A 25,939-nucleotide genomic window follows, 5' to 3' on the forward strand; every position below is an offset into this window, starting at 1 on the left:
CTTCAAATAATGGGTTACTAACATTTTTGTGAATCCAATATTAATGTTCAAAGCAGTCATGGTAATACCCATATGCTGCAAAGAATACATGCAAGATCTACACATTCCAATTGTATATGGAGTTCTAATAATTACTCTTTTGCTGTATTTATGAAGTTTTTTCTCAATCGAAAATGCGTATTGTTTTTTTACTTTTTTCATATGCATTTTAATATTTTACTGCATGCCTTTAGAAGAAAGACAATCCAAGAAATAATATGGTAAATCATTTTGAAGTGCGAAAACTAAACACTTTACCAAGATATTGGGAGTCGTTCCCATATTGGCATTTCAGAGACCAATTCTTGAGGTTCCGTTTTTAAATCTTTTTCCAATGAGAGAAAATCTGAGTGGACGAAAAGGATATTCTCAGGGGAGTGATTGCAGACTGTGTCATGCTGGCACTGTAATTGAATCATTAAAACACTTAGTCATGTTCTGCCCCACGATGAATACACCCAGGCAGCTTCTAATTACTGGAGTAATCAAGACTTATGCACCACAAACATATGAGGAGTGGTGGAGTGAGTTACTCATGGGTACTCATACTCCATTGACATTGGCTTTGGTGAAGCTGCTGGGTTTGATATTTCAGCAGATTGAGGAAATATCAAAGTTTGGAAAAAATAGACCACAGTAATTGTAACTGCATTTGTTAATACTTGTTTTTATTGCCTAAGAGATGTGATTTGGTTTTGTAATTATGGCAAGAGGTTTACTAGTTAAACCATATAACGCCTATAAATAAATACATAAATAAAAATGTAGGGTACCATATACTCTAAAATGACTGTACCACAGGTTTTCGTCCTGTCTTTTTGACATCTTTTTTTTTTGGCCTTTTTCCTGCCCTCTCAAGGCCGAATAACCCATGTAAGGGAAACCCTTTCCCTGCCAAGCCTTGATTTTCCCGGGCAAAGCGGTAATATGTGCTTGTGGCAGGATGTGGGGCCTGGGATTGTCTAGTCCCAGTCCACATCCTGGCTACATTGTGTCCATTGCTTGGCAGATGTGGTGGCCTGAGGCTGTCCAGTATTGAACAGCTCTTGCAAGTTTGAATGGTGCAAATCCTTGTTCTTAATGAACTCGGGAGCAGCCCCAGCTTGAATTTAGGCTGAGGACGACTCCTGCAGCCATTCTTCAGATCGCCATTGAAGGCAAGACCCCATTGAAGATTTGCATCCTACTGAAGACTTATGCATCATTGTTGCAAAGGAACACTAGGGGGCACCTTGGTGGTAGACCCCGCCTTTGGGGGATGGGGTGGGCATTGGGGTCCCGAAAGGACACAAACTAGAGTTACATGCCTAAGTAATATCTGGACTGAACTCGCTAAGGAGAAAATGACCAGAAGATCCTAGGACATAAGCAAAGCAGGCAGGTAGGGTACTCCAAAAGTGGGCAAAAGGTGGACATTCCACCTTACTTTGTTTTAGCCATAACATCATAATGTGGCTGTGAAAGATTAAACCTGTACCCCAAAAAAAGAGAAAAATAATGTATCTACACTCTAGCTATATAGCAACACACTTACCTGAAGTTTATTGGTATGTTTAGTGTACAAACGTAATCCAATTGACTGGTTTCCTGATCATAAAACATTGAGATGTGTGTGTTTGTGTGTGTCTCCTGACTCTTGAAATATGCAGAATGTTAAATTGTTTTCCTATGGTCCCATGTATGTGTTATACTTCACTGGCTGCTGTTTGTTTCAGACCTTCCTGTTGGGTCACCACTTTGCCATGCAGTTTTGAAGACAGTTCAGCGTTGGGAACAAGTGCTTCTTCGTCGACTTGAGATGTATGGTGGACCACCCCAAGACTTCATATCTGTCCCTAGCTCAGAAGAGGCAGTTTCTGCAGGTCCTGCTATCCTTCGTCATAAAGCCTTGCTGGAACCCACAAACACTCCTTTCAAGTAAGACTAGTATTGCAATAAATTAGCCTATATGGCTTCTTTGCAAAGAAAATGTTCGCCCGTTTGAAAATATCTACAGTAAATTAGATTTCTCTGTACATTTCTGAAAGGTTTTTGGTATTCATTACAGTGCTGCTTTACCCTTCTAATGCATTTGCCATCTAAGTATTAATTGTTTTAACGATTGTTAATGAGAACTAGGATTACAAGTAAGTAACTTTTCTATCTTCATATTCTATCAATTATCTTTTCCCATCTCTCTCCACCTGTGTGCAGGATCTCGGAACACATTAATAGAGAGAGAAGCATCATTTTGTTTTAAAACATTTCCCATCGCTTTGATTATAAAAAATGGAAAACAAGAAAAATATAGGCTGAAGTGTAATAATGAAACCAGAATAATGGCACTTGGGCTGTTCAGACACCCCATGATTTCTCAGAGTAGCAGTTGAAGCTCAGTTCATTTTCATGCATAGGAAGCCAACACTGCACACCTTATGAAGCACAGTCTGTCATTTGAATACCAGAGCTGGCCACTTAATCATCAGAATTGGGATACTTACACACCCGCAAGAGCATAACTACAGGGGCTGTGCGAATTAAGAGAGAGCCACCTAGGGACCTCTGAAGATACAGGGATAACGCTACCTAAACACACATAAGACACTCCGAGAGGGATTGAAAAAGGAAACTGTCGTCCCACAACAAAATCGAGATGCCCTCCGTCAACAAGAGAGACGGAGTGCGAGACAACAAATCTGAAGATTGCGGTTTTTAACATGTTTACTTTGACTACAATTGCCACAGTCCAAGTCCTGAAAAAAGCGGTAAGTTGGTCCTATTCCGCTGAAACCAGTTGACTTAAAGAGGGTCGGGCTGATTACCTGATCCCCTTGACTCATCGAAATAAGATTGAGCCTGGTTTAATCACATGTATATTTTAATAAGCAGTAAAAGTAAATACCAAGAGACATATGGTAAACTATCCCATGTGCTTTCACTTTTTTAACAATTTGATAAGTCACACAAATTGGAAGCAAGTGGAATAAAAGTAGAAGGAATTGACTTCCAAAATAAGCGTGCTCTTAGTCTTTAGTAGATGAGGAAAGTAGTGAGGGAGGGTTTGGCAAGTTTTCTCTTCTATCCCCTAACATTGGCAGGCGATAAACCAGCGCATTACCAGGGTTAGTTACACACACCCAGGGATAGTGTGTTTCTGTAGGGACATTTAATAACTTGTAGGGAACTGAGATTGAGGAATATTTTGTGAATAAATGTGTTCTTTCTGTGATGTGTTAAAAATTAAAGGGGGTTAAGACAAAATGTGCTAACACGCCAACTTTAGTTGTAATAAACTACCCAAACCTGCATTGCCATTAGCAAATAGGATCTTGAGAAATGTCCCAATGTTAAGTACAAAGGGAAAATAATAACACTGTAAGGCAGAATCATGTGCAGTTCCCTTGGGGAACACTGCAAAAAGATTAAGACTACAGGAGTAAGCAGTAAACCCAATTGGTAGCAGTCTGCACCACCCAGATTTACCTGGTAGCTGTGGCTGAGCAGTCAGACTTCTCTCAAGAAGAGTAGGGCAGTATGCAGAGTATACACAATAGGGCCAAAACACAGTAGAACAAACAAACACTGACCAGAGCTTTGTAAAAAAAAGTATATAATTATTTATTTAAAACACACTTTATGGCATATACTAGCACTCTCAATCAAAAGCAAGTTAAAACACAGTCAGGTAAAGTATACACACCTCCCTTAATAGTTATCAGACAAGTCAGGGTTAAAACACTACTATTGGTTAGAACAGATGTGAGCGCTTAACCAAGATGGCACTCTGATAATGTAGTTAAATTGAGAGAAAAAGACAGAGCATAGAAATAAAACAGTTCCCAACAATTAAGAGTTCGGAGCAAGGCGAGAAAGGCAGGTTATACTGTAGAGCCAAAGTTCATAGGCCAGGCCCACTTTAAATGGAGCAAAGCGAAATGTGTACAGGATCACACGGTTTAAAGTGCACTGAAAGTCTTTGCAGAGTGTTCAAAAGAGGTTGGGGTGATTCAAAAGATAAAGGTAGAAGGCCTGGAGCCAACCCAGTTTAGAAGCCAAGGATTTAAGGGTCACCTTTAGCAATCTATAGAAAGGGAGGCCAGGTAGGACACAGTACCTTAAAGAGAAAGGAAGCTCCAGCGGGGGCAGTTGTTCCTGGCAGTGGTTGAAGTTCATGGTTCCGACCAGGGGAAGAGAAGATCTCGTCGAGGAGGAAACGTGGAGTCGTTGCACTGCACAGGGATGAAACCAGCTACAGAGTTCCTGATTAAAAGGTGCGGTCCTTTTATTCGCAGTCAAAAGTGGTGAGCTTAGCTATCCGGCCGCCGGGGTGCTTAGCACAGGTGATTCGACCAAGAGACGTCTTTGGAAGGCGAAAAGGGCGAACTGGTTGATCCCACTAACTCAGGGGAAGTAGACTCGTCCAGCAGAAGATCTTCTCTTGTCGTTGGGAAAGTGGTGAGGTGGCTGCAGCAGGGCTTCACCGGTGGTGTCGTTGCAGATGGCTCCGCTTCTTCCCTCTTCGGATTCTTAAGTCCTGTGGCGACTTCTGAAGTTCCAGTCCCAAAGGCCCTGCTTTTATGCAGAAAAGCCCCCATTCATCAGCCTAGCTGTCAATCACACATTCTAAGTGGTGAGCCGGGCGGCTCACCACTGGGCCAATCAGAGTAGATTGCGACTTGGGTTGCTAAAGCAACGCAGTCCAGGGTGCCAATTCCCCCCTCCACCCTTCCTGTGTAACCCAGACAGAGTGGCACCATTTGGAGGGCTTCTGTGGAGAAGCCCGCCAAAATAGTGGAACAAAGGGCTCGACCTTGGTCAGAGTTACATAGACGGACACAAACACCAATTTAGAATCGAGTTCTGGCAAAAAGACCCGACCGGTGATTTAATATTAAATAAATAAACCGGCGGTATCTTTAACATTGCACCAAAAAGTGGTGCGTTTAAAATCAATGGGAAAATCCCATAGAGAATATTCCGGTGGAATATTTCGCGTGGTAACCACTGCCACCAGCCAGAAACTCGACAAGGGGGGACGGGACAGTGCCCCCTCGAAAACAGACCCAGGGGCAATCGAATTACCCCTTACCAGTACTTCCACAATATGATGGTTTGTACTGGTTCTGTTCACAATTTTGGCCTAGTAAAGCCAATGGTGACTTTACATGCCCTGGTAGACAGTAGTCAGTCCCAGGGTATGGAGTCTATGTTTGGGGGTCACTGTGACACCCCTGTGGTACTTCACTGAGGGTGCTGTGTACCTTACATACAGAAAAACAGATGATACCCTATGGGGTAAAAAAAAAAAACATAGCCCATAAGCACATAACAAGTCAAAGACATACCTCAAATCATGTCTAAGAGTGGGAGTAAAAAGAGTCTCACTCTTAGCAGGAGAAAAAAAACAAACCACAAAAATCCAGCAAAGCTGCTGGGGACACACTAGGTTTGGGAAATTAGCCTTATAAGAGAATTCTCCCTAACACACTAAGGCTCAACGAGGAAACAGATATCCTTCTAGTACCATAACATGAAGTCCAGTGACATAAACCATAGTCACTTTTACCATTTAAATCATTCTACCTACTTCCTTGTTTATGTACACAAGGGGAAATTACATCACATTCATCAATTATCATGGACTGGGGTCGCCATCCGCTCACAGCTCCAATGGCGAGCGCATGAACCCCCAAGTCCACCCTGTGTAAGGATCTGCATCATTCAAATTGGCAGATCATCCCCATTCTAGACATCCTCTGGCCACCAAATCTCCCCAGCAACACACACTTTGCCCAAGATGTGGACTGGGGGCAAATATTCCCAGCCTCCACATCCGGTCACAAACACATGCTGTTGCCTTCCGGGAAAGGGCTTACCATATATGGCAAATCCAACCCTGTGAGGGTAGGAAGATAGCCAAAATACAAGGTGACCAAAGTACCAGTGACAATCTTGTGGCACATCCAGTACATGGTAATCTAAAAGGCATTAAGCAGTAAAGTGCCCACAAGAATATAAAAGAAAATGGTAGGAAAATATCTGCTGCCACCAGCCTGTCTTGGACACATCATGCAACCTGAAAGTTATCATCAAACACAAAGCTAAAGGGACACAAAGTCTCCATACTGCACCTCTCTGTAATATGAAGTGTGGAGTGTAAAACACACAAGGGATTTCACAATGGAGAACGGAGTTACCCTGCGCTGATAGCCGTAGGGACTGATCAGTGCCCCCAAAATATTGAAGCTTAGGCAAATAAAGAAAAAAACTATACAGGCTAAAAATAACAGTGAAAGGTTGGGGGTTCCATGGATGTCTTTGGAGGGAAAGCAGCAAAAAGAAAATCTTTCCAAACCGTCATATTGTACTTTTTTACAGGGTCAAGTGGTTCACGCAATCAAGGAGGAAGGGGGTGGGGGGTCCCTCCCAACCTGTGGTAGGCAGCCTAGCAGGATGTATGCCAGAGCCGATTCTACTGCAGAAACAGAGTGAGGGAATTGGAAGGACCATACTCACTGAACCCCCTAATTTTGCCAGACATACCTGTAACCAGTGGTACCACTGTCAGTTGCACCATGCAGCCTTGTACCTGGTGGAAGTTCTCTATGCTTTCTTACAGAACTGGCCACCGCAGCATGCTATTAATTTCCAGCTGTAAGCACTTCGAGCCAAAGTGCCAAGGCTGAATACGAGTCCGACTTCCTTAATGACATGCGGGTCACAAGCAACGACACAAACTTCCCATGACTACATGAGGGCAGCATGAGCGATCGGCAGATACGGAACACATCCATGATAACCCCACAAATGCCTTTGAAGATAAAAGAGCTAGGCTAAAGTTGATTGGTTCATTAAGGAATTGGACAATGGCACCCAATCCCTGGGGGAAAAGGAAGTAACAGATTGGCCTGAGATGCGAGCTGGGGACAAGGACCAATGTCCTTGTCCCAGGGGGAGGAACTTATCTGGGAGGAATTCCCGGATAGAAAGGACCCATTTGGCCAGAGATGGATGATGGGTGTTCTGGTGAGGTCAGGAGAGGTGACAAACCAAGAGACTAGGGTAGAATTTAAGCCGGAGCGGAGTATTGAGGATGTGTTGGGGATTGTGGAATAGAATGCATTTGACGCGTTGTGTATTTGTGCGAGAATGGTACCACGCTTGAAGGTGTGGAGTGTCGGCTGATAGTGAGTGTTGAAGTGGGTGAGAGCCAGCGAGATCACTTCTATTGCCCACATGCTTGTGGGCCTCAAGGAGTAAAAGGACATATTGGTTCCCGAGAAAGAGTAAGTGAGAGAAAGGGATAGCGTGGAAGTGAGGGTGAAAGGGGAGGAGATTAGTGTAGATGGTGGAGGTTAGGAGGGAGTAATAGGAGGGGAGGGAGCAAAGAGGAGAATGAGAAAAATTGGAGGAAGAGAGAGACAAACGGACAGAGATATAGAGAGGAGAGAAGGGTGAGAAAGACTGGAGGGAGAGGTAGGCGAGTGACAGAGGGAGAAAAAGAGGAGAGTGAGAAACGTTGATGGGAGAGAGTGAGTAGAGAAGAGTGATGAAGACAGGAGTGAACACTCAGAGAGGAAGAACGTGAGAAAGTAGGAGAAAGAAAGAGATGGGGGAGAAGAGGGGATAGAACCAGGGTGAAGGGGAGATAGGAGGAAAGAAGAATGGTAGCAAGTAGGTGAGAGTGAATCAGAGAAAGGAAGGGGAAGGTGGGATTGGAGAGAGAGAATAAGGACAGAAGGAGAGTGTAAAAGAGTGTGGAAAGTGACAGAGTAAAAAAGGCACACCTCGTCCCTCAACTTGGGAGAATAGCAGTGTGGCGTAGGAATCTCTCGTGGCAGTGAGGTAGAGAAGGCTGCAGCCTTCAGGCCCTCGACGATAGAACAGTTTAGTAAAAGACAGTAGGGCTTAACTTTCTCTAATCCTAATATACAAGAATCTTTGGAGTAGGGAAGCCTGGGGAAGAGTGGAAGTAGCCCACTGGAGGTTGAGTCTAGATCATGGGATGATCTTAGTCTGGCCCTCGGGCAATCCACTATTGACCAACATCTACAAACTAATAATAAAATGTCATACTATCACCACATATTGTAGATTTCTTGGAGCTATCTGTGATATTATGTAGCCATTGCAGGATCAAATAAATGAAAAGGCTGGTGCTAAGGCAAATGGAAGAGTGAAGTGCCAGGCCACAACCAAGCCATCTCCCAATGAACCCTCCATTGGGAAATATTTAAGAACTTCTAATAGAGGCAAATAAATGGGTTTGAGGCAAGCCCCACATCCTTAAAATAAAATCTGGGACATCCTACTTCAACTTCCACTTGTAGAATGCCGAATTCTGCCAGCTCAGGGTATCCTCAAGGATGTACTGCTATGTCCCGTTCCCTTTCCTCAGTACTGATGGGAAACCTTGTCTCACGTGGCAGGACCAGATCCTTTTTTGCACTGCATAAAAAAAGTTCCCTTTAATGCATCTTTTGTATAGCGCCTTTCACCAGTAGTATGGTCACAATGCGCTGTATGTTGAATGCCCTCAGGGGGACTGGAGTCCAGGTATGGGAAGAATTCGAGGAGGTGCTAGTATGCGTGTGGGCATATTGATTGATACAGAGATATGAGGGATGGCCAGGTCAGTGAAAGCCACCCATGTCAAGCTGGCATGTGGATGGGTGGTGATAAGAGAGAGGGTATGCGAGAGCGGGAGAGACATTGTGTGCAGCTACTTATCGAATTTTTGTCGTGAACGGTAGCTGCCTTCTTATGATAGGAGGGAGGATGGTGATTTGTTAAGAGCATTTTTCCTATTATTTAGGAGGTTGGGGCAAGCAAGCTTGCAGTTTTAAAGAAAGCAGGGAAGGTGTAAAGAAGAGTCTGATGACACCAAGGTTTCTAGCTGAAGAGGAGCAGGGATAATAGCACCTGTTTTAGAAGAGTTTCAGTGTGCACAGCCACTGAATATTTAATGGCAGAGACTGTTCGAAATTTTGATAGAGAAATCAGAGGACAGTTCAGGAAAAAGAAGATTGGAATGCAAACCCAAAGGAGATTAGTGCCCAGAAAGCAGAGGTGTAGAGTATAAAACAGAGAAGATCCAAGGTAGCCTTGTGAAAGACCAATAAAGAATGAGTTGAAAGGTGTCGTTCCGGGAGACAGAATGGGCAAGGTGCTAGGAAGGATTCAATCCAAGCAAGGGTTTGATTGCAGATCTCAATAAAAGTATTAAGACAAGATTGATCGACACATGTCAAATGCAATGGACAGGTCAACAAGAATTAGGATAGGTTGGAGTGCTTAGCAGAGGTGATGAAGTTGGTTAGTGTCATACCTCCCGGCCCCCCAGCCTCTCTCAAACCCGGCCCCATAAACACATTGCAGCGCCTCTGCCATTCACTCGTCTACAGAACAGCTGCTAGCCCTTTCTACATGTGATGCAGAGTGTTCGGAAAGTTGCCATGGTAATGCAGCATGTTCACCAGACGCTGTTTGACAACCCGGCGTTTCGGATCCATGTGTGGTGACGTGACGCAGAATGCGGCGTGGCCTGGTCAGCACCGACTCCTGAGTTCCCATAAAGCATGGTGCATCCCGCACCCGGGAGCTTCTGATTAGGTCTTTTGGATTGAAGTTGCTTGTTTTGCCTTGTGTTCATCTGACCCTAGCTATCGACTGGTGCCAAACCTGCCTGTCCCTGGATATCCCGCTGTCTCTGCCCACTGCTCTTGTTACTAACTGACTCCTTATGGCCGTGGCCTGTCCCCGGATTTCTTTGCCTCCTGTTTTGTCACTGTTCATAACCGCACGGATATGACCTCGGCCTCCTTTTGGACATTGCTTTGCATCATCCAGCGCGAGTGGGAGTACTTGTGCCTCTGACTCAGCAGTAAGCCATCCTCATCTGTACTCCCATTCCTAGCCACCTCGTAATTCCAGCGCATCTCCTCCTTCATTATTGTCATGTGCACTTGACTTTTGGGATGCCTTGCTGTAACGTTTTGTGTGCGCCAACTAGACACTAGTGCAGCCTTGTGCCGATCGGGTTAGCTCCTTTACCTACCTTACCTTCCTTGGTACTCTGCCTCCATTTACTCCACTCCAGACTGTTCATTGGGCTGCCAAACAGACTTTTGTAAGGATACCTACAACCTTGTTGCCTGTTGCTTGGAGAGGAAAGGAAGGGAGGGGGTAGGGGGCGAGGGGAGAAGGTAGGAAGTAGAACGATCCGACTCCTCCCTATGCCTGTCTTGCCTTCTAGGGGGGACCAGAAGGAGATCCTTAATCCCATCCCAGCAGACCCTGAGACACCGGCACCCATGTCAATGAAGGCTCTCTGCGGGGGTCCTTCTATTCTATCTTGTTGAGATACTGATACTCACCTCTTTCCTTGCTTCCAGCCTGGTGTCCCCTGTGGTTTTTGAACCTCGCCCTTTCAAATGAAGTATTCCTTTGGCTTGTCATATATGGAACAGTCAGATGGGTGTATCATTGGGAAGGTCTCTCTCCGTCAGAGGAGATCGGGGCGTACTGAGCCCAGGTGATTTATACTACCAGAGCAATCGTGGTGCCACACACATCCTTGGAGAGTGCTTGTGTTGATTTATAGTTTTATTGTGACACTGTTTTACCACACACCATTCTTGGTAAGTGCTTATATTGATTCATTGCTCCGTATTGTGACAGATAGTCATGAGAGCAGTTTCTGTGGAGTGACAAGAGCACATACCTGCTTGTACTCAAAGGTTGTGGATGGTTAAGAAATAGGTAAACCTGTTGAACACAACATGTTCCAGCACTTTATGTAGTGCGGTACGAGAGGCACGCGGCGAAAGTTAGCTGGCAGGCTTGGGCAACCCCTTTGCTTTTTTTAGGAAACGGAGAACTTTGCCAGTTTTGAAAATAGATGAAAAGCAAGCAGTGTCAAAATTGAAGAGTTCAGGAAGATGAGAGGCCACCAAAGGGGCAATGGGCTTCACTAACTGAGGACCAAGAGGGTCTGATGGGAGACAAGAGTGTTTAACCTTCATCAATAGAGATAGGACTTCTTCAGTACACCATGCACCAGCCCACTTCAGGCTGAGGAGACAAACTGGACTGACTTGTCAGCCTTCACTAAGGTTGATTTATAAAACCTGCACTTGGCCTTGAGAAACACCGATTAATTTATGTCAACTCTAATATTGGGACCAATTATTTGAATTCTGTTATGAATTTGTTTCTTGGAGAAAGACATTGCCAAACAAAAATGTATATTTAGTCATGTGAAGGAAGAACTTGTATCTTTTATCATTGACACAATCTGCGGAATCAATTGAATTTGTGTATGTTGTAAAATACACATATATGTTTTTTATATATATTGAGAAATTTAAAGTTCACACTATATTGTTAGAATTGTTTGAACCATTGAAGTACTAATACATATATGTATGATCTTTTGACATTTAATCAAATCAGTGCAACAGTGTTGCTTCATTGCTGTGCCCCAGTTCATTCACAGTTTAATTGCAGTGAATCTTCCCAGTACCAATATTTCCTAGTAAAGGTAGCACTTTACTCTCTAGGAGCACCTAAAGTTGTGTTATAAGTAGATTTATTATACTGTGAATTAACCCATAAGTTGAAACTTGATAACTTTATTAGGTGTGTATCTCTACTCTGCACTCACTTGAGAAACAAGGACCAAGGACACCCAAGTCATGCTACTGACACAGATACGGAGGAGGAGGTCCCTAGCTCTGTGAAGGCCTTTCATGACAGGATGACGGGTTTGGCTGACATCTTGGAAGTTCCCCAAACGGAAGAGCCTCTGCCAGAGGCTGGTGTGCTGCCTGAAGTTTTGTCCCTCCACTCTTAAAACAGATTGGGGGTGCCATTGCAGAAAGACGTCAAAACGGAAGCCTTGAAGCTCTGAAAGATGCCTCACTCCCTTCAGTCTACAAACAAACAAGAAAATGGAAGCCAGATACAGACCCCTTAAATCTGAAAAAAAAAGTTGCTTATCCTCACTCTTCTGTGGTGGCATCGGCATTGCTGTTCACGAAAACCTTCTAGTTCAGATACCACCGCGTCCTCCCTGCACCTCCTGAGCTAGGAAGAAAAGTTGCTCGAGTCCTATGGGAAGAAGGTTTGCTCTAATGCAGCTCTTCACCTGAGGCAGGCCAATGTGAATTCCCAGTTAGCAGCGGGTAATCAGAAACCCTGGAGAGAACTGGTGGAAATCTTTTCTTACCTGCCAGTAGACAGGCAACAGGCCTTCAAGTCTGGTCTGGTAGAGGCCAGAGCTGTGGCTCAGGACTTGCTCAAGTCTTCTCATCACCACATTAACACAACTAGCTGCGGTTTGGCGGTGGGTGCTGATATAAGAAGAGTAGCTTGGATGCATGCCACCAAGTTCATGTAAGAGGTGCAAGATCACACAATCTCCCCTTTGATGGACAAGACCTGTTCCATTCATTTACAGATGGGAAGCTCCACAAATGCAAGACCAATACCCAGACAGCCAAATCTCTCGCGGTTCTCACCAAGACTAGCCAGCGGCCCTTTAAGCAGCCCTCCTTCACCAGAGACTCCAGGCAGCAGTCCTTTGGTGGATGTAGGGGCTACCATGATAGGAAACGGAGGAACGGGGACCACTCCCCGAGTGGTTGGAGAAGAATGCAGGCAAGATCCTCCTCCAAAGGTGTCACACTGACTTCTCCCAATGACTAGAAGAACAATGGCCATTATCATCATAATAACTTTATTCGAAAATGGATTCCAGAAAAGCTACACGACATATAAAAATGACAAATCCAAGCAATCCAGCCCATTGAGCTGGAGAGGTTGCGGCGTACAAGCCGACTACAGGCACATGTGGTGGGCCTGCCCCAAAGTCCAGGATTACTGGAAAGAGATCATGGCATGGATTAAGCAGCTAGAAGGGGTGGAGCGAGAATGTAACCCGAGGCTGATTCTATTTGGACTCGAAGAGCAGGAAGACCGCTGGACAAAGCTCCCACACATGCCACACTTTCTTCTAGTGGCAGCCAGGGTTTGCATAACAATAAAATGGAAATCGCACACCCTTCCTTCACAAGCCGCCTGGGCCCAGAAGGCCAGGGAGCTATACGATATGGAAAACATTATGGGGGGCCCCTACACCACCTTACCCTGAGCAGGGAAATGGAATGGCTACCTTTCCTCAACATGTAAAGGGGTCCCTGAATCTGATGAAACCCACACATGACGATCGACACTTTGAACCCAACATGTCTCCGGGGAGAGGGAGGTCAAAAGGAACTTTATGTTTAAAGAAATTGAAAAACAATGTTATAGCTAAGCACATGGCTCTGACTCATGCGATATGTTTGCTCTATCTGTAAAACTTTCAATAAAAACAAGTTTAAAAATCAAAATGACAAATCAATTACAACAGGTAAAAAGTGCTAAAAACAGCATATGACATTAAATACAGCAAGAAGAAATGAGTGAGTACAGCATATAAAGTTGATACAGAATTTCTCTTAAAACACATTATTGTGTAAATATAGCAATATTGCAATGGATTAGATATGATTGATGATTCTGTTATATGCCTTCATGGTAAAGAGTTGAATTTATTTATATCCTTGTTTAGTAGGGAACATAATTGATTGGTTTAAGATTTAACCCGCAAATGTTATTTGATGACTGTGTTATGTTTATAAATTCTAAATGACAAAGAGAGTTTAAAAAAAAGCCCATTCGATAAGTTATTGCACTATGCTAAAAACAAAATCTCTTCTTCCATGCACTAGATATGTAGGTGGAGACTGCAAAGATGACATCAGTCAATTTTGCATTTTTACAAAGGTGTTCAGCGCAAACATATGGGCACCAGATGACCCCATTAGAAAATCATCTAGAACTCCACCAAAGAATATGTTCAACAGTAGGGGGGGCGATACAAGGGGGTTGCCTCCTGGATTTTTAGACCATGCAAGAGCAATTCGACCTGACACCCATGGACTGGTTTTGAGATGCGCAGCTGGCCCACGCCTTCCGCACCCAATTCCCTGACACGACAAACATACCCCCCTGCTCTCCCATTGAGACCAATATCCTCCTGCAACGCATCTCCTCTAAGGTCACCTCCACTCTCTATCAGGCCCTTAACTCCTTCGGGGCTACACAGCTAGACGGGCTCAAGGCAAAGTGGGAAAGAGATGTAGGTCAACTGGAACCTGAAGACTGGGTTGATGCATTAATGTCCCCCAGAGAAATTGGTATAGAATCTAAGCTCAGACTAATACAATTGAGAATCCTTCACCGCTCATACCACTCGCATACTGCAATGGCCAGATGGGGGGGACTAGAAGACAGGACATGCGTTAGATGCAAAACTGAGCCTGCCACCTTCTACCATATGATATGGGACTGTCGGGTGTTACAGGCCTTCTGGGAGAACTGTATTAACACGATCTCTGCTGCCCTGGTGACGCCAATCCCTAGGGATCCCAAAATGGTACTCCTAGGCATCTGGGGTGAAGTAGACCTGTCAAAATATGAAAAAATGTTTCTGGCGATTGCGTTGGGGGCGGGCAAAAGACTTATTGCGGCTAAATGGGGCTCTGCCGACCCACTGTGCCTGAACCGCTGGAGTAACGAGCTGGACAGGTGCGCATCTTCAGAGCGCCGGTTCTATAACGCACAGGGCTGCCCCCGCAAATTCGAAAAAATATGGGGTAAATGGCTTGACGCTCACTGAAATCCGCTGGTGGGAGTAGATCAGTATCACTGTTAGCATTAGTTACCTGCCTTGTCTCATAACTGTCTTACGGTCCTAGGCCCCATGGTGCCCTTCTAGCTGTTGTTAATGCCATGCTGCCTTCATTTTATGTATGCCTATGATTCATGTTTGTTGTGTTTAAACTCAATAAACAGTTATAAAAAAAATAAATAAAAAAACAGTAGGAGGGCAAGCGTACATCCTTGCGTGACTCCCTTCATTACTCCAAAAGTATCTCACCCCCTAAACTGCATCTTACTCTAGATGACGAGTCAGCATAAAGCTCCATAATTGCTTTTAACAAATCTAATCGGACTCTTATCAAATAGAGCCTCCCAATGATCTTTAGGGTTGGGTCCACAGCACGCCTGTCCGCTTCAGGCTATTGTTTCATCTGAGCAGCTGGAGCCAAATGACGCAGGATCCCTGGATTATTTCATTAATGTCCTCTGTGTACCACCTCAGTTGTCCTACTCTTCCTCCTGTCTCGACTCCCTTTATCCAAATGGGTTCAGCCTTCAGGGGATCGGCATGCTGCACTCCATGCAAGCTATAGAACTTGATCCACTCCATCCCCCAATGAGATTGGTCAGGATTCTATTTGAGAATCTTATATTTTTCACTAATACTATGGGATGTTCCCTACCTATATGAATAACTAAGGTGCTAGTCAGTCATGAGGAAATATCCAAATGAAAATGTCTGCTGTTCAAAACTCTAACCCTCACTGACCCTACCTCATATCTAACAAACTAAGGCCAGGAGAATGAATCCCTTCTCCTGATGGTGTACTGGTCTTCTTTATAGAGCCCCTCTTAAAATTGAATTTTCAGATAGTCTGTCCTCCACAAGTCCTTCCTTAAAATGTGCTTGTTCCTTTGATCCAGGATATTGGGCCTTGGGTATTTTTTAAAGTTATACTCTTGGATGGGGTATCTCTTTGGGATAACTAATGTTCCCCCTTCTCAGTTGTGGTATCTGCGGTGTACCTTTTATCTCATAGGCTTCTCTTCTCTTCGTGGTATTTTCGCTCTTCGCATGGTAGTGTTACCCCAGAGTTAATGTACGTTTGCCCCGGTGTGCTCGGGCTTCTCCTTCTTAGATTATTATAGTTCGAGGGGCGTTGTTGCGCGCGAACAAGATGGCCGCCTGAACCGGTGGCTCTGCAGTCTGTTGCCTCTGCATAGCAAAATAAACATCCTTGCTGTGCACAAAAAAAAACTAAAGTGGCAGATAATTGATCCTGTTGTACAGACCATCCCTTATAACAACTGTGGGCTCTGCCGGGTCCTACTAGCTGCAGCCAGCCCTATGGCCTTGCCCATCTACGCCGCAACATCCAGCCAGCGTGTCTGATAAATCCAGAGCGGAGTGAGCTGCGATTGAGGGGGCCATGTGTGGTTGGCCAGTGCGGCCGATGCCTGGATAGCTGGCACCTCTGTGGCCGCCCATCTCCTTTAGCACTCCGATGCAGTAACTGAGCCGCACCCGAACTGCGAGCACTTCCTGCCCTGGAGGCGCTGCTGTTGTTCCGCCTCTCCTGCCCACACCCCAGCCCCCAGATGAGGTACCTTAACCACCGGAGCGATGTGATTGTTTCCTGAGAAGGATGCTTGCACTTGCCCATTGCTGCTGCCATCGTGCACCCATGGCGAGCCGACCCTTGCTACCACCTGCTATCCAGTGACCGGGAACTATCTGGGCTAACCGCTTCAGGTGGACACATGCAAGGTTAGTGATTGTGCATTGCAGTGCATCGATCCCCCACAGCCTGGACATCGGCTGAGTAGAAGTGCCCGCTCCTCCTCCCCAGTTGCTCTCTGATACTCTGGCCCGCTTTGCCTCCCGCCCAATGGCCCCCCCGCAGCTCTCCCTGCCTGGTTGTTACTCTGAGATGAGATTCCTATACCAGATTCAACATCTTGGCAGTGTTAAAGAATACTGAGGGGAACAACCCACCACAAACTGCTGGAGCTCTGAAAACCTCTGCGGTCTGGTCCGGCACGGTCCCTCATGCCGTGGTCAAGATATTTGCTATACTTTTTTATATATGTATATGGTTTACAAGAAAATAAAGCTTTACAAAATGATTTATGATAAAATAGATAAAAGAATCTTGGGTAAACATGTCCGATACACAAAACAAGTAAAAAAAACATATTCCAAGAAAGGTAATCAAGAACAGTCAACATAATTCAAAAAATGTGTAACATTTGATCCATGATTGCATCAATACATCCTCAAATAACGTAGAGTACTGTTTGTGATGTAACCTATACAGCCTAGTATAACCTCAGAGATTTGTTGGAGTCAGGTAGTGTTCAATTTCTCATTCATTTCCATCTAATTCATGGGTTCAGTTAGTCCACAGACCACAGATAAAAACCTGACAATAGCCAACTTCAAAGATATTGAATTTCCATGAAGCATATTCCACCATACAACCTCCGTAAAAACTCTCGTTGGGTCATGAACAAATGTACTAAATGCAGCCATACGTTGTAATTTAAGCGCTGTACATTCAAGCCAAAGATGTTTTAATGTTTCTTTTTTTTTAAACTTTCTTTATTGGCATAGTGAAAGAACAATCAATCAGCAAAGTGTACAAGGTAAAAATGGTAGCAGGTACATGAGCGACTACATAATGCTTGGTAGATACAAGCGGGAGTAGATGCCCAATCGAGCAGACACACAGGGCTCGGGGAAGGACTAGTTCACTTCACCGGGGGGGGGGGGGGGAGACAACATTTGTAGATCATCCTTGTTCTGGTAGGTACAAAATTCTGACCATACATTCTTGGGACGAGAGGTCTGCGGGAGGGTGTTGATGTAGTCCTCTTCGCACGTTTGAGTCCAGGTGAGGGCCCTCAGCCACATTTCAATTGGGGGGGGGGGGGGTGGGAGCGGCGTTTCCAACATTGTAATATGCATTTTTTGGCCACTATGGTGGCGACATTCAGAAACCTGGTCATTTTTCCCAATTTCCCAATTCTGGACTATCCAAGAGGCCAAATAATACAGCTAATGGTTCAGGAGAGATGGGGAGCGCTGTGATTTCATTGAGGGCGTCTATTATGGCCTTCCAGTATGGACCCAATGCATCAAAGGACCAAAACATGTGCATATGATCCGCATCTAAACATTTACATCTAGGGCAGGGGTGAGCCTGAGTGCGTGTAAACTTGTCCAGTCTGTGCGGAGTGTAGTACAGGCGATTTAGGAGCTTATATTGTATGCATCTATATCTGGCATTAAAGGAGGTGGCACGGGTGTGTACGCACATCTTCTTCCATATTGCGTCAAAGATGGGGTGTCCCAGTTCATCGCTCCATAGATCGCGCGCCGCACTTGGCAACTCTGTAGGGTTGGTCATCAGCATTTTATATAGGGAGGACACGATCACTCTAGCCCCGGCTGAGTTAGCAATGTAGTGTATCTCTGGCGAGTCTGGGGGCTCAACAGGGTATGAGGGATAGCAGGCTCGAAACGCTGCTCTCAGCCTGAAATATTGCAGTAGCTCTAGCGCAGAGCCAGAGTGTCCCTGACGCCATGTTTGCAGAGTGATGAACTTCCCTTCGGGATAGAAATCGGTCAAAGCCCGATATCCCAAGTCATACCAGTGTTTCATTAGGAGTTTATCATGTGTGGGGGTGAGGCCTGGGAATTGCCAAATGGGCAACCATTTATAGTATGCGTGAAGGCCGGGTTGTGAGTGTAGTATTTGTTTCCACGCCATGATTGTGGCCGCCACGGGGTCGGCCTGGGCATCAGTATGAAATGTGTGGTGGAGTATAAGAGAGAGTGCGTTAACCCCCTCGCCTGCTAGCTTCTCAAGCTTCACATGTGGGGGAGGGGAGTCAGTGAACGTGTATCAGTATGTGGCGTGTTGGGCCTGTGCGGCAGTCCAGTATTTTGCGAAGTCAGGAGCGGTGAAGCCCCCTTCCTCGTATGGACTGGTTATGTGCTGCCACTTCTTCCGGACTGCACCGGAATGCCACAAAAATTGAGCGCAGAGAGAGTGCAGATTTCTGAAGTATCGCCTTCCAGGCCAGATCGGCACATTGAAGAAGTAGAGCAATTTGGGGACAGTTATGATTTTAATTAGAGCCAGCCTGCCCGACACGGAGAGCGGGAGATTACGCCATCTCAACAGTTGGGCTTCAGCAAGCTGCGCCACAGCCCGTAATTGTCGGCCAGTAGTGAAGACTTGGTGAGGGAAACCTGCACCCCGAGGTATCTGATACCCTTTGGTGACCAGCGAAGGGGGAAGTCACATGACGGCTGTGTTGTGGTCGGTGTGAGCGGGAAAATGTCAGATTTGGTATAATTAATAGAAAAGCTTGAAAAATACCAATTTTGGTAATGTCCCGTATGATCGGGTCCAGGTGGGTGGACGGATCCCTGATATAAAGTAGCACATCGTCTGCATACAGTGAAATGATCTCCGGGGTGTCACGCAGACGTATACCTCTACGCGTGTGTTTGTTTCTGACGCTGTCAGCCATGGGTACGATGGCAAGTGCAAAAAGTATCGGGGAGAACGGGCAGCCCTGGCGGGTACCTCTATGGAGAGCGAAGGGGGCCGAGGTCCCGGTGTTGACCAGGACTCTGGCTATGGGGTCTGTGTAGAGCAGCTTGATATGACATCATGCGAGGGCCCACATGTATTGCCACAACACCATATCGAATGCCTTCTGGGCATCGAGGGTGACCGCTACTGCGTTTGCATTGGGGTCAATTCTGGCCAAGACGTTAAACAAGCGGCGGATATTGAGCGCTGTGGACCTACCGGGCACAAAACCACTTTGATCGGAATGGACTGTGTCATAATAGGGAGGAATCTATTGGCGATAATCTTGGCGAATATTTTCATGTCGGCGTTGATCAAAGAGAGGGGCCTGTAAGAGCCACATTCGTCCAGCGGTTTGCCAGGTTTGGGAAGCATAATTATGAGCGCCTCGTGCATGGATTGGGGCAGGGTGTGCAGGCTTAGTGCCTCATTCCAGACCTCCAAGAGTCTGGGTGCCAGGATTGCTACATGCTCTCGATAGAACTCGGCGGCGAGACCGTCCGGGCCAGGAACCTTGCCCATCGGGTAGTTCTAGATGACTGTGGTTATCTCGTCAAGGGTGAATGGAGCTTCAAGCTGGTCGCTAGTGGTGTGGGAGAGGAGGGTCATGGGTATTTGGTCCAGCAAGGCATCTGTGTCTTGTAAACTATGTTCCTGCTGGGAGCCGTATAGAGTTGTGTAGAACGCAGTGAACGTCCTGGTCAGACCAGCACAGTGTGCCGTCTGCGTTTTTGATACAGTCAATGCGAGTCCTGCCCCCCTCCGTGCGGACCAGCCTGGACAGCGTCCTCCCTCACCATATTTTCTGGCCGCTACGGGACGGGCATAGTACTGGACTTCCCTTTGGGCGTGGGACTCAAATGCTTCCAATTCCGCTCTGATCTGTGCCAGTGTGGTCGGGGAAGGGGCAGCAGCATATTCTTTCTCAAGTTCCTTTAGTTTTGCCTCTGACTGTTGCAGGCTACTTTTGATAGCTTTGAGGACCCCGGCTTCTCTAGAAAATGCACATCCCCTTAATGAAGACCTTGAATGCCTCCCATCGGACCCCATCAGAGGTATCCCGCCTGTTGTTGCAGTCAAAGAAGGTGTTAATATCAGCTTTGAAGACTGTCCCGTATGGCCTCAGACTTGAATATCCAAGCGGAGCGGGGGGGGAGGGGGCAGTCCTGTCCCAATGCTATGCGTAGTGTTACTGGTGAGTGATCCGATAGTGTGCGCGGTAGTATGTTGGACTCCGTGACCCTGGCCACCATGCAGCCTGATATGAGAAAGAGATCTATCCTGGAATGGCTATCGTGCACCGATGAGTAAAAAGTGTACTCTCTAGACTGTTGGTTGAGAGCTCTCCATACATCCGTAAGACCAAGTGTGTTCATGTGCGCCAGTAGCCTATGAGCCGCACGTGATGGGGCTCTGCGGGAGGTACCGGATCTGTCTAGGTCGCTGTCTAGGATTAAATTCATATTACCCCCGCCCATAGAACCGGGATACCAATGTACTTTAGAAGAATGCTGGTGATGGCGTCGAAGAACTCTGGAGCTTCAAAATTAGGGGCGTATGTATTAACAAGGAGGCATGCCATGTTGGCGAGCAAGCAGTGAAGTATTACAAATCTACCCTCGGGGTCAATGTGCCTGGTGCGCAATGAGAATTGGACTGATTTGTGGATTAGCGTCAGCACCCCCCTGGACTGGGTTGAGTATTTCGTGTAGTACCTGTTGTTGCCCCACATCGGGGCGAGGTATGTTTCTAGGCGCCCCAGGGCGTGAGTTTCTTGGAGAAGGAGAATCTTAATGCCATGCCTCTGGGCATAGGCAGTTATCTTGCGGGCTTTGGTGAAGTTGCTCAGTCCGCGAATATTCCATGTCATTATATTAAGAGCCATGGTGTCACATTATGGGACATCCCTGCAGTAGTGTACATTCCGATGTCGTAGTCTGCGTTCACCACCCGTGTAGATGTAGTGCGCTGACGTCTTGCACCTCTCTGCCATGCCTTTTACTTTAAACACAACCCCAACTACACCCCCCCACCCTCACTGCCCAACTACAACATGCAGTGCAGTCCCCCCACCCTAGAACACAAGAACCGCCAACCGGGCAGAATCCCACCAAGAGATGAGGGCCGAAGGGCCAAATCCACCGTGGATTAGTCCACATTCCCGCCCAACAGGGGCAAAACATAAGGAGTAACCAAATGAAAACAAATATTGCAATTGCAGCGGAGAGCGCTAGTGCCGTGGGGCCGGCAACTTAAGTATGATGTGGGGCAGCATTGCCGTCCCAGTGATGTTACTGCGGTAGACGGATCTTGTGATCGGCCTCTGAAACCAGAGGGCGCCCTCAGGCCAGGCAGCAGAGTAGGAGAAGGTGTCGCAATGCTAGCCCCAGGCACCAAGAGGAGGAGGGAGAGTGTAGGTCGTCTAGGAGCCAGCCCGCAACCCAATGTACGTGATAGGAGGCCATATCTGCAGAGTGAACGAAGACTGGTTGCCATTAACACATCGAAAGATGAGGATCAGTGGACATGATGTGACATTCCGGGCCGTACTGTTCATGATCAGTCACCGTTTGGGGGAGAGGGGGGGTTCGTTGCTTGGCCCTTGGCCCATGTAGCAGTATCTGCAGTTCAATGAATTTCACCGCCTCGTCCGGGACTGTGAAGAAATATAGCTTGCCATTGTAGGTAATTTTCAGCCTCGCCGGGAACAGAATGGCGTAGGGGATGTTGCGCTCCCTGAGCAGCTTCTTCACTCCAAGGAATTGGTGCCTCTCCTGCTGCACTGCAATTGAAAAGTCAGGGAAGATTCTGATAGTGTGGGCCTCAAATCGTAGTTCTCCCTTCTCCCGGGACAGGCGGAGGATGAGGTCCCTGTCGCGATAATTTAGTATCTTAGCGATAATGGGCCTGGGAATGTCGACCGGTCTAGGGCGAGGTGATAGGGTCCGATGGGCTTGCTCCGCTGTGAAATACGGTGAAAGATCATGATTGTCCAGCAGGTCTTTAAGTAGTTTTTCAACTGCATACTCCATCCGCCCCTTAAGGGCGTTCTCGGGAACCCCGAGAATGCGCAGGTTGTTTCTGCGGGAGCGAGACTCCAAATCGTCACATTTCGCCTTGACGTTTTTCATTTCCCGCGACAGGGAAGCCACAGTGTCTTGGAGCGTGTGGATTCCATCTTCGTTGAGCGAAATTCTATTCTCGGCCTCAGTGATCCTGGATCCCGCCTGGTCCACTCGAGTCTTACGTGAGGCAACATTCGCATTGATGTCCTCGAGCTTTTCATTAAAAGCGGCGATGTTTTTGACCATGGATTCCATTAGAGTGGTGAGATCAGGCGCTGTGACACTGCGGTGAGGGCCCGGGTCAGGTGCGTCTTGTGAGGATGACTCTTTGTCTGACTCAGCTCGAGGGACCGTTTTGGTGAACTTGCCTATGGTGCCCCCATGGGTAGTGCTCTTAGATCTGCCTGGCATTTGGTCGGCGTAGGTCTGAAAGTGGGAGAGGGACGCTGGCGGGGAGAGGGCAATGAAGCGAGTAGGTGTAGGTCTCAGCTGGGCCAGAAGCCCTCACCTGATGTCCTCCCCCCAGCTTTGTGTGGAGACCACAGCAGAGGTGTCCAAACCCAGCAGCAAGGTGGTTTCGGGTGGGTGTCAGTCAGCTGGCACGGGCGAGCCCCACTCTTGGCAGGCTGGTGTGTAGTGGGGCCCACGTATAGCAGAAAAGGCGCCGTTGGGTCCACAATGAAGGCAGCGCACACGGGCGCACGGGGAGTGGGCAGCCGCAGGGAGGAGGGGGGACGCCGCCCTCACCCCCCCCCCCCCCCCCTCCGCAACTCACCTGAATCCCCGCTCCGGGTGAAAACGACTGTCGCAGTAAATATGGGGCTGCAGGCAGCGCGATGAGGGATTCTCCGGAGGGTGGTGAGGGTGAAGGGCGCGCTTCAGCGCATGCCCAGAACGCGGCTAAGTCCGCCGCAGCTCGCTTCCAGGGAGCTCCCTCAGCCAGCAGTGTTGGGCTCCCGCGGTGCGCCTTAGGTTCCTTGGCGATGCACAAAGGGAGGGGGGCCGGGGCTGTTCCTCTGGCCGTCCCGGTGCGGGCCCAGGAAGGTGATCACAGCGGAGGGGGCCGGATGCCGAAGCGCGCAGCGGCCCCTCTTTGTTATGTGGTGGGAGGGAATGGGACGCCTCCACAGCCGTCACAGCGCGGCCTCGTGAAGGGGATCCTGGCGAGGGAGGCCGGCTGACGGTCGCACGCCGGCGAAGCCCGCGCCCGGCCAGCAGCTCTCAGGGGTTGCAGCTGGGTCCCCGAAGGTCGAAACGGCCCCAAATTCTCACAGAGCACGGCCACGGGTGTGCACAGTGCCTCAGCGAAGTACCGGTGTCATATAGCGAGGAGTACCGCAGATGTTCAAGGATTAATGCCTACGCCGCACGGAGCTGAGAGGCTAGGCAGCCATCTTGGGCTGCTCCACAGTGCCACCACCAGATGTTTTAATGTTTCAACGATTTTAGTGCATTGACTAAAGCGGCATGGAATATGAGTTAATGGATCATGAGCACGAATTTGCAGGATTTCACCTGTTGGTAACACATTAAAGCGAAATCTTAGCTAAATGGCCCGCCAGTTTGGATCAGGGAATTTAATAAGATAAGGCTCTGGATTACCCAATCTCTTCCCATATGGGAGCAACTGATGATAAAGTCTAGACGCTCGAACCATGTCCATTGTTTTCTCCCAGTCAGTCTGATATAGTTGTCGCTTCACACTGTCTGGATTGGATAAAAGCGTGTCATACGTTGTGCCCATACATTCCAAGATTTTTAAGCAGTTAATCTGAAGAGTTAATAACCATTTGGATTTTGAACCGCCAGATCGTAAATTATTATCCAATGAGGAAAGGAGGCTGTTTGCTTGACCCGTATAAAGATTTCTGTACAGAGCCAATTTTCTCCAAAGGACCATACATTCTAATGATAGGTTACCCAACTCAAAACCTATAGCACTGATAGGAACTCCCTTAGGGAGATAGATGATCCTACGCCATATTCTAGATTCAAGTTTGTATAGAAGTTGGTGCGTGTCAAAGGGCAAGATTTCCATACCATATATAAGTTTCGGTACAACCTTTAATTTAAAGAACTTTAAGAGAGGCGTGTTGGAATATTTGCAGTATTTAATTGCCAAGTTTTTCATCTGATAGATAAGTTTGTCTGCTCTATCAAGATAAAAAATGCAATACATATAATTAGTTGGTCTACTGAAAACAGGAAAGCCTAAATAACACATTGATCTTACTTTGGTCAATGATTGTGAATTTAAGGTCCATCCAAAAAAAGGAATTTTTTTCTTGATGGTTAAACAGATTATGACATATTTCCTTTCATTTATCATCAAGCTATTGGCTTTGACATAAAGGGACATGGCATTGAGCTTACGTTGGTGACCAATGGGGGTTCCATCCAAAAGAAGGAAATCATCGGCTTAAGCACACCAAGTCACTTTACTACCCTCCACAGTAGGGGAAATCAAAAAAGCTGATTCGAGTGATGGTCCTGCGTCAGAGACATATAGATTAAAAGGAGTAGGGGCGAAAAGACACCCCTGTCTCAATCCGGATGTTTTTATGGGACGAGAAAGGTTGCCTTCCAAATTAAGCCTGAGTTGAATTAACAACCCCTCATGTAGATGGATAAGAGGGGCCAAAATACCCGAGGGCATCCCCAGAGATGCCAGCTTTGACAAGAGACAAATCCTATCCACCTTATCAAAAGCGAGGGATAGGTCAATGTTAGGGAGAATTCTCTGTAAAGGCTAATTTCCCAAACCTAGTGAGTCCCCCAGCAGCTTTGTTGGATTTTTGGGATTTTTTTTTTCTCCTGCTAAGAGAGACTCTCTTTCTCCCACTCTTAGGCATGATTTGAGAATGTCCTTTGACTTTGTAATGTATTTTATGGGCTATGGGGTCTTTTACTCCATAGGGCTTCATGGGTTTTTGGTAAGTGTTTTACACAGCACCCTCAGTGCAGTAACCCAGGGGTCTCATAGTGACCCCCAAACATAGACTCCATACCCTGGGACTGACTACTGTCTCCCAGGGCATGTTAAGTCATCATTGACTTTACTAGTCTTAAATTGTGAACAGAACCAGTACAAACCATCATATTGTGGAATTACTGGTAGGGGTAATTAGATTGCCCCTGGGTCTGTTTTTCAAGGGGGCACTGTCCAGTCCCTCCTTGTCGAGTTTCTGGCTGGTGGCACTGGTTACCACACGAAATATTCCACCGGAATATTTCCTATGGGATTTTCCCGTTCATTTTGAACGCACCACTTTTTGGTGCAATGTTAAAGATACCGCTGGGTTATTTATTTAATATTTATTCCCCGGTTTGGTCTTTTTGCCAGTACTCGGTTTTAAAATGGCGTTTGTGTTCGCCTCTGTAACTCCAACCCGTCGAGCCCTTTGTTACACTTTTGGCAGGCTTCTGCACAGAAGCCTCCAAAAGTGGTGCCACTCTGTCTGGGTCTACAGGATGTGTGGGAGGGGGGGGAATAGGCACCCTGGACTGAGTTGCCTTGGCAACTCATGTCGCACTCTTGTG

The 25,939-nt window shown here is 46.8% G+C and overlaps 1 protein-coding gene across 2 annotated transcripts in view; it reads left to right on the plus strand.

Annotated features, from left to right (window-relative positions):
• Nucleotides 1-25,939, plus strand: part of DMXL1 (Dmx like 1) — a 1,868,248-nt gene that overhangs the window by 1,370,467 nt on the left and 471,842 nt on the right. For both annotated transcript variants that reach the window (XM_069625559.1, XM_069625560.1), the window contains exon 32: nt 1,755-1,956. In XM_069625559.1, the coding sequence (XP_069481660.1) occupies nt 1,755-1,956 (202 nt within the window). The remainder of the gene's footprint in view (nt 1-1,754; nt 1,957-25,939) is intronic.

Source organism: Ambystoma mexicanum, chromosome 6p, assembly GCF_040938575.1.
Source record: "Ambystoma mexicanum isolate Mex_15411 chromosome 6p, UKY_AmexF1_1, whole genome shotgun sequence".
Classification (NCBI taxonomy): Eukaryota; Metazoa; Chordata; class Amphibia; order Caudata; family Ambystomatidae; genus Ambystoma; species Ambystoma mexicanum.